General features: G+C 41.6%; 1 protein-coding gene across 3 annotated transcripts in view; it reads right to left on the reverse strand.

Moving 5' to 3' along the window:
- Nucleotides 1-7819, reverse strand: part of LOC131462781 (solute carrier organic anion transporter family member 1C1-like) — a 30163-nt gene extending 22344 nt beyond the window's left edge. Inside the window, exons 1-2 of one of the 3 annotated variants that reach the window (XM_058634303.1) lie at nucleotides 7494-7819; nucleotides 3558-3730 (exon numbers count right to left, since the gene is read on the reverse strand). In XM_058634303.1, coding sequence (XP_058490286.1) covers nucleotides 3558-3656 — 99 coding nt within the window. In that variant the 5' untranslated portion in view covers nucleotides 3657-3730; nucleotides 7494-7819. Of the gene's footprint in view, nucleotides 1-3557; nucleotides 3731-4916; nucleotides 5026-7493 lie in introns of those variants that run through there. The other 2 variants (XM_058634301.1, XM_058634302.1) reach the window with 2 other exon arrangements.
- Nucleotides 7820-9141: the final 1322 nt, after the last annotated feature.

The raw sequence follows: 9141 nt of genomic DNA on the forward strand, positions 1-9141 counted from the left end.
TGTTTGCCCCTGTGACTTATAGGATCTCTTGTGACCTCTCCATTTGTCTAATGAAAGGCTCAAAATAAAATCCCCGCGTTTCTCTGTCCACTCAGTGAAGGTGCAATGCATCATCTGTGTCATACAGAAAAGAACAGAGTTCAGATTATTTCACAGAAATATCTGACTTGTAAATGTTAAATACACCAACTATAATATTGACTTTCTAAAGGTTCGCTACATGCCAATATTAAGTCTTGCTTTGAGCTGATTAAAATTAAAATAAAATGAAGATTTAATACATTTGTAGTCCTCATAGAGGCTAAAACCTGGTCCTAACCTCATTTCTAAGGGAACTGGTCAAGTTTAGGGCTACAATTTTAATTGTGTAAGGTTAGGGATAGCATTATCAAAATGAATGAAAGTCAATGCGGTTTCCTAGGAACAGCTGTCTGTGAGTGTGTGTGTGAGAGAGAGAGAGAGCGGGAGGGAGGGAGGGAGGGAGGGAGGGAAGGAGGTGACTCTTCCTACATGTTTTTTCGCTTTTCTAACGTTCAATTCACATCTGTGACTATTGGTATGATGAGGAAAAGACAGTGGTTTTTCCCAGCAGTAATGCCACAGAGCCGGCTCTACACAGGAGAAGAATCAAGCCATTGTGTTGTTTATGGACTAGGTATTTGTAATCTCCTTCTGCTCCCATGAATGCTCGTTAATAAGTAATGGTCTGTAGCCTTGGTCACGGTTTTTGCACTGAATCTGCTGCTGTAATGACATATGACATAAGCAGTGCACATGAGAGTCACATTGCACACAACGATTTCACGTGTCATGGTCATAGAAGGAACAGTGGCTTTAAGTCTACTTTCCAGATAATAAACAAACAGTTTATATCCCAACTAAATCGCTCATGAGGTGAAAATCAGCAATGAGCACACAGTTTTACCTTCCGACCATTTAGTGGCAGTTAACATTAGATTTAGAGAATTAGAGATAGGAACGGCTTTAAGTCGGGATGTGCAATGACAGATATGTGACAGTCAGAATGATTATTTGAAGAAGCCGAGAGAAAACAACCCTGAAAGTTCCCTTGTACAGAGAATCCATTTACATGATACGATATGAGGGGGGACCATCAATGCAAATAGTCTTCTTTTGATGTTAACTACTGAGACTGGCTGCAGGGCATTCACAAAAGTAGTTAATCACATGTGCATGTCCTGGTGTGTGTGTGTGTGTGTGTGTGTGTGTGTGTGAGTGGGGGTGGAGGGGCGTTCACTTGCACACGAGCTCACATACATTTATATTTCCCCACAAAACAAGGAAGAGACTTGTCTTGTCTGCTGTTTCTTTCTGCATGGAGTTTGTATCTTCTCCCCCTGTGTGTGGGGGGGTTTTCTCCAGGTTCTCCGGCTTCCTCCCACAGTTCAAAAACATGCAATATGGGGATAAGGTAAATTTGTCACTCTTAATTGACCATAGGTGTGAGTGTGAGAGTGGATGATCGTTTGTCACTGTGGCCCTGCGATGGACTGGCGAGCTGTCCAGGGTGTACCCCCGCCTATTGCCCTCTGTCAGCTGAGATTGGCGCAGCACCCCCCGTGACCCTCTAATGGAGGATAAAGTGGTAGATAATGGATGGATGGATCTTTATTGATATCTGGAGTTCAATACTTGAAACTTTTTGAACGAAACCTATGTGTCGCTTTGTGACGCTTTTCCACTAGCACGACCCGTTTATTTTGCTTTTCCATTAGCGATAGTACGTGGTACTATTTTTTTTACTACCTTCTCTGGCGAGGTTCCAAGCGAGCTGAGCTGACACTGTACGTGACGTCGTCAGACTGTCGGACACTGATTGGTCACAGGAAGAGGCACGAGCAAGACGTCCGACACAAGAATCAAACCGAACAATGCAGAGCTGTAGATTAGTTAAAAAGACTTAACAATCCTGAAAATGTGGGCTAATCTCCAGCATTTAGCAAGGAAATGACTAAAATCTCATCATTTAACAGAGGAGTCTGGTGTATTTAGTGACAGTCATGCAGGAAGTACTGAACAAAGCGCCATTACATCCCTGTCAGTCACTTAGTGGCTCACACTAGAATAGGTGGCTGAGTGAACTACAGATGTATGCTGGGTAAATGAATGTAATATCAAAGATCATTTTTGTACACTTGCCATTCAGTTGAATAAAACAGCAAAACTAATTGTTGAAAAAGTAACTCTTTTGTTGATCATCTATGAAAGATTACACTTCATAGATGAAAAAACACTAATCCAATAGTATAAGACACTAATAATTCATTTCTGTAATTACAATATAGGTACTGTCCCGTTGAGAACTGCGTTACTTGCACTACATGTGAATTTCATGCGCTGCTGTTTCATTGGTGATCAATAATAATTGGAGCTTCTTGTCTCATACACACAGGAAAAGAATCAAATACAGTACGGTGTTCCACAATTGAAGCCCCAAAGTAGAACTAATTATACAAGAGGTGGGGTAGAAGAAAAAAAACAACACACTGTGCTGCCAAAGTTTAAGTCTTATTGATGGAATTAACAAAAAAGCAGAATAACACTGAGCACCGGATTAGAGTCCAAACGCCCACCCAGCCGAGAAACCAAACAATTCTGAGAAGCAATGAAAGTCTGTCCTGTCACTGCAGTCTGTATTATGATAAGCTGCTTAAACACCATTGTCCCATGTCACTTTCATGTAGAAAAGGGCAACAATAGCGTCTGATCTATTTTAAGGCTTTGACTAACTTTCATGTTTTGGGCCAGACAATGCCGTTTTCAGCGCAGCGACCCTCGGGTGAGCCCCTCCCTTCAAGGGCCACCACCGAAGTCTACAGTTCCATTACTTTTGTCTTAATAACAGAGAGCGCTGACAGCGACAGTGCCAGCTGTGAAGAAATTAGACCAATTCCCTGGCAATCATTAACTCAATTTCAGCTCAACACATTTGTGTTTTCAGCACCACAGGAGTTTCCTCTGGATGAAATTGTGTTTATTTATCGCCGGCTAGCCAACAGCCACTCTTTCATTCTGATGCTAGAGTCACATTGTTTTCTGCTCCGATATATTCACATGCTACAGTAATCGCACGGAGTCCACTGTTGATACTTTCTCGTCGCTTTCTGACGGCAATTTGTGTCTCATGGGTCTTGATTTCATGGCATCATGGGGCTGAGAAGGTTGGCAAAGGTTGGCATCTGCCTCCGCCCGAGGAAATGGCCTGTGGAGGACGAGTGATGACGATCCAACAGATCAAGAATGGCCATTTTTAGTCATGGTCCTTTTTCACATCAGACTCCCATTTTGACAGGTCATAGTTGCAAAAGCACAGGTGGAAATAATCAAATGAATGATGATTTCATTCACTTTCCTTATTTCCAGAGAAAAAAACCTAACCCACAAAGCACATTTAAGTTTAAGGGGCAGCAGACAACTTTTGTAAAGTTGATAAGGACAGAGTTATTTTTCTTTGGAGCCGGTGTTTTGCCATACAGTAATAACCCCCCTTCATTAAAACATGGATGATAATGTCATCGTTTTGGACCTGTGTTTACCTTTAGGCTGGGGCCGGGGGAAGAAGAGCATGGTTCTCTGGCTGTGCCATCCCTGCGTCCGTTCTCCTGTGCGTGTCCTTGCTCAGTTCTGTCCTCCATCCTCCAAAATGTCTCTGTTTTCTTCGTAATAGTCTCCCACGTAATGTAATTTCTTGGCACTGATGCATGCAACCCTGCAAATGGATAATTCAAGCATGTGACCCACTTCTCGTCCTTAACAGAAAAACAGAAACAGGTCTGCACAGCAGTCAGCAGACAGAAAGAAAAAAAAGAAGGGACACAAAAAACCCACACATTAACTATACGTATTTGTTTTCTTTTTTAAAGATATTGTGTGGACTTAAATGGATAGGAGAGTGAAGCTCCAAAGAGAGGAGCGTGAGAGGGGGGGGGGGGATACACACAGTGGAATCAAACCCCCGGTCACTGCAATGAGCTCTTTGCCCTACGGGGCGCCCCACCCCCGTGTTTGTTTTTAGACATCTTATGTCTAGAATCACCACTAAAAAGCTGTGTTGTAAGGGCATGGGGTTATTGCTCTGCTTTTGCGAAAACAAAAAAACTGTTGTTTCCAGGGAACTAGTTTAAGCCTAAGTATGAACAACTCTGAGCTAAACATGCCTATTCCATCACCACTGCGTTGCATTGCTCAGCCAGTAAGTGCATCATGTGACCAAAGTATATGTAGCATTGAGGGGCTGAGTGAGGCGTAAACCTTCGCCTTAAAATCACATATCACATAATCGCTGTATAAGCAAATTGTCCAAATTCGGCCACTATAAATCCCGATAAATGATCAATACTGTGTGTCAGAAACACGACAACGCTGAGAGCGCAGATGTGCTCATATTTGCACTGAGTACGTCCGCTCACTGATTTTTAAATGCGAGGCAAATGTTGATGTCACTGATCACGCAACGAAAAACATGGTGTGATTTCATCCAGCAGGACGTCTTCTCTATAAAACTTTCTGTATTTAATTCTGCGCTTGGAATTTATGAGCGACGTGCTGGGTAAACGTTTTAGAGTTGTGTATGTTCTATATAAATATTACGTGATATTATTTACACAGGATGAACACAGTGAAAAGCAGTTCTATTGCCATAACCGATCTGATTTCCCTTTTCATTAAAGGCACAGGCGACGCTTAACAGTTGCTTTGTGCTGTAAATGCTGTGGTGTTTAGTTAGATAGATAAACATTATTTTTATTTCACTCAGAAGAATGTCTATCTCTCTCACAAACAAACAAACAAACAAACAAACAAACAAACAGGGTTTTTGGCTTTAGAGGTGAATAACCTTATCAACCACAGGAATTAAGTATAACACCTATTGTTGTCAGCCGCTCATCACTCACTCTTAAATTGTAAATGTCCACAGATGCAGTCTGGGAAAAAGCGTCATGGTCTTCAGTTGAAAGATAACAACAAACGACAATGACTCCTTCGTCATACCATGTAAGTGTGAACACAGTCCATTGTGTACACATACATGTAGAGGAAGCACAAACCTACCTTCTCTCTTCACTCTTTTCTTCCTCACTGAACCTTCCTCTCCCTTCTTATAAATCTCCCCCCAACTCCACACATGTCGCCCCCCCCAGGCTCATTTGTGGTGGTCATGTGAACCAGTGAATGTAATTGCTCCATGGGACCCACTCAGTGATTGCTATGCAGCGAGGAACATGACCACAATATCACTCACAACATTGCTGTCACAAGAACAGCCACACGTAGCCACACGCAGCATGTGTGCCTGACTGACTGAGTGGTTTTCGACCTACATTCGAGATGCACGTCCAAATATGAAGCTGCATATGCAGGTTTCTGTTCGTTTTTCTGTTTTTAAAAGCCTGATCCGATTCAACACGCCAACACTAGTGACCTCTTTTTACGTCGCTTCTTAAAACATTTGATGGAAAAGAAAATGGGCAACGCCTTATTCTTTTAATACCTCATTCTCATCACAGTACTTTCTAACCTTGGTTAGATGAGTGCAAAATAAATTATTATTATTATCATTTGCTTTGGCATGCCTCATGCTGCTGCCAGTAAGAACAGGGATGAGGAAACGCTTCTGTGAGTAAAGTCACCTTTTGCCTGCTCACATACAGTGTAATGACACTTGCTCACATCTGATCTCTATTGTTATATATCCTTTTCAAGGCAGCAGCAATTAAGGACACTTGTGGACACCTGAGATATAATAAAAACATTAGAAACAGTGCACGCCACTGCAGATTAGCGTGCTGTATGTTTATGCACTTGCCCATCTTTTTTTCACGTCTTGTTTATAAAATGAATAAACATTAAACGGTATGTGCACAATATCATATTTATATCTACCGCCAGATATCTGTAGTTAATACTTGGGGGGTGAGTTGGTACCACTCCCTGCTTAATCTGTGGCACGCTACCAAAGAACAGCACCTGTAAATCATGAGTAGGCTGTAAATTGTCAGGATTTTACAAGTTGCAACACAGCACTGAATACACTGTCATGCTACACTGACGAGACCACCCGTGTTCTGACAACGACTTACACTGAAACTGGACTGCTGTGTTTGGGCTCAACGACTCCAAATGGATATTATTGTTAGACAAAGGTTCACGAGTGAGATCTTGGTTTAGACGATGACGGCGTAATGGAAACACGATTTTTAAATGCTTCTTCATAGGTGACCATAAAAGTAAGAGCCAAACCGTATGAGTGTCTAGTAATATGTAAATACACTGTGCCTCTGAGGTAGTAGCTCAAATGAACAGGACCTCAAGACCTATACGTTTTACAAAGCCATGGTAAAAGCAACAATTTAGAATTAGAATTTAGAGTTATTTTTGCACACAAACCAATTAGTGATAGTAAATTTGACGTCTGCATTTGACCGATCATCCTATTTACACACCGGTAGTGAACACACACAAGATGGACACAGGAGCAGTGGGCAGCACTTCTCTTCTCTGTGCCTGGGAGCAATGGAAGGTTTTGTGTCAAACCTTCTTGTCACTAGCCCATTTCCTTTCCTCTTGGCCATTGCTGCCGACTCTTACTGTTTGTAATGTCTATTGTTGCCTGGGAATGCTTGTCGTTGATGTGTGCGTCAAGCAGGTCAATGAAGGCAGATTCCTACTGGACATGTGTTCCACAGGGTACACCAGCAGGTACAACGCAGTGACTGAACAGTCTCACGGATAAAACAACTGGGTTTAATGTTTCATGTTGGTGCCTTGTTTTATAGTTTAAGTTCATTACATAAACGTTACCCTTAGAACAACAGAGCATTAGGCAGCTTTTTTCCATTACGGTGTTAAAATGTATATACAGAGGCTATAAGAATGTGCAATATAGAGTGTCTTATATCCTTTTTTTTCCAGCACAACCTATAGGCAATATATTTTCTTTTTCATTCAAACACAAAAAAAATCTGGAAATATGTCAAAGTTCGCTTGGCTCGTTTTTAAGAGGAGAAATAAAAGAAAAAGCGTCTATTTTGTGACTTTTTGCACAATTATCTCTCTTTTTTATTTTTTTTTTTAAATATGTGATATAAAATGAATCATAACCTTGACTCAACAAAAATACAATTTTTAAAGCCTGACGATATGACACACCGGGGTGTCCATATAAAGAGTTGTGTATTATTCCCACAACAATTTACCAAGGGTGCACCTGTGGCACTGATCAGTGCCGTGTGAGCACTAAGGGTTAAACTGTAGCAGTGCCCTTGGATGAAAAAGAAAAATCCACTCATGTTATAAAAAAAAGTGCAGCATTTTTATCAATGGATCAAAATAAGTGCAATGAGGTCAGCTTGTGACTACATAATGGCAGAAAACAGTGCCTGTTGCCATGTTTCATTCAGTGTATGATCAATGGTGATTACGACCAAACATCTGGATGTCTATAAGCTTTAAAAACAACAACAACATCTTACCTCACTTTCCTGTCTCACATCCACCTGATTACTTTAAGTCGAAAGGAAACACAGCCAATGTGAAACACAGGTGTCGCCTCAGCAGCTCAGCCAGCTCCGGTCAAACTTCTCACACGGATGGAAGAAGAGGAGGAGGAGGAGGAGGAGGACAGGCGCCGACTCTTGTTGTGAATGCTCTGATATCGACAGACACGTTCAGAGTTCATTTCCAGCTGACTTCACGGTAACTCTGATTCAGACAGAATCTGATAAAACATGTCTGCAACGGCAGCTGGGAGTGTGTGTGTGTGTGTGTGAGAGAGAGAGAGAGAGACGCTGCCTGGAAACAGAGAGACTCCCTCTTCATCCTGCCTGCCTCCCCCCCCCCCTTGTGCCTCCCCTTTCTCCCTCCTCCTCCCCCTCCTCCACTCTACTTTCTCTACAGTTCAAATGAGCTTTATTGGAATCACACAGCAAAGCATTTCCAGTATCATGCATTTATTAATAGGCTGCTGCGCTGTCATTTGTCGGTTATATAGGTCGTTTGAGAAGTTGTGTAGTTGTAGATATGGTGTTACCACGTTTAAAATGAAAGTCATGTTCACTGCTCTATTCAAACGGCAACAATCTCACCAGCACAAAAAAAAACCTAAAGAAATCTAAAATAAACACTGAGAGACAGCAAACATCCACCAATGCCACCCAGTTTTCCCTCTGTCAATGAACTCCACCAAATCTTTCATCTGGATCCAAATCACTTCCAAAATCTAATAAGTGACCTCCTCTGACCATAACCCACATCCCTTGAACATTCTTGACCTGCTTCGACAGACACTTGGGCTCAGCCAAAAAACATAACTAAATTAATTAAATGTCCACCCGAGCCAAATTTGGTGGTATTACCCAAAAAAAAAGGGAGAAGCCGAAAGAAGAAGAGGAAGAAGATATGATGACGTTCGAGATCAAACAGAAATACAACTTATTATTAAGGTCCAGTGTGTAAGAATTAGTGACATCTAATGGTGAGACTATAGACTGTAACAAATGGAGAAACCTGTTGCCTGTAGATGGTGGCCATTGAATTATTTAATGCTTATTTTAATGTCGCGAGACAAGTTTCCATACAAAGTGAAGGCAAACTTATTATTTTTGTTGTGTTGACACTTGGAGGTTCCTCTTGTGGAAACATCTCAGGGGATTTCTCTCACCTGAAACAAGTAAATGCTAAGCTAATTGTATCATCATTTCAACGCAAAGAAAACGAGACATTAGTCTTGAATTCCGTCATGACGTGTTACAATGAAACACATCTTAAGTGACATAACATTATAACCACATTAAACATACAACAAATACACCCCCCCATTAATGGTTCAACCCAAGGTATTATTGATGATGTCAGCAAGCAGGAAGCCCTCAGTCGCCGCCCACTTTCACCTCTAGGAAAGCATGGTCTCTGGGTAAGTGAGAACAGAAGAAAGCTAATATTACAGTAAAACTCCACATGAATAACAGAAACCCAGCTGATATGAAACACACTTTGTTTTAGCCGTTAAGTGCGCCACAAACCAACATGTAATGGTTACCACGGATGAACCTGCATGTGCTCCATGGCTCGCTAGCTGGCTAACAAACAAATGTTTGTTTGATTGAACAACCACGTTAAGTT

Source organism: Solea solea, chromosome 7, assembly GCF_958295425.1.
Source record: "Solea solea chromosome 7, fSolSol10.1, whole genome shotgun sequence".
NCBI lineage: Eukaryota > Metazoa > Chordata > Actinopteri > Pleuronectiformes > Soleidae > Solea > Solea solea.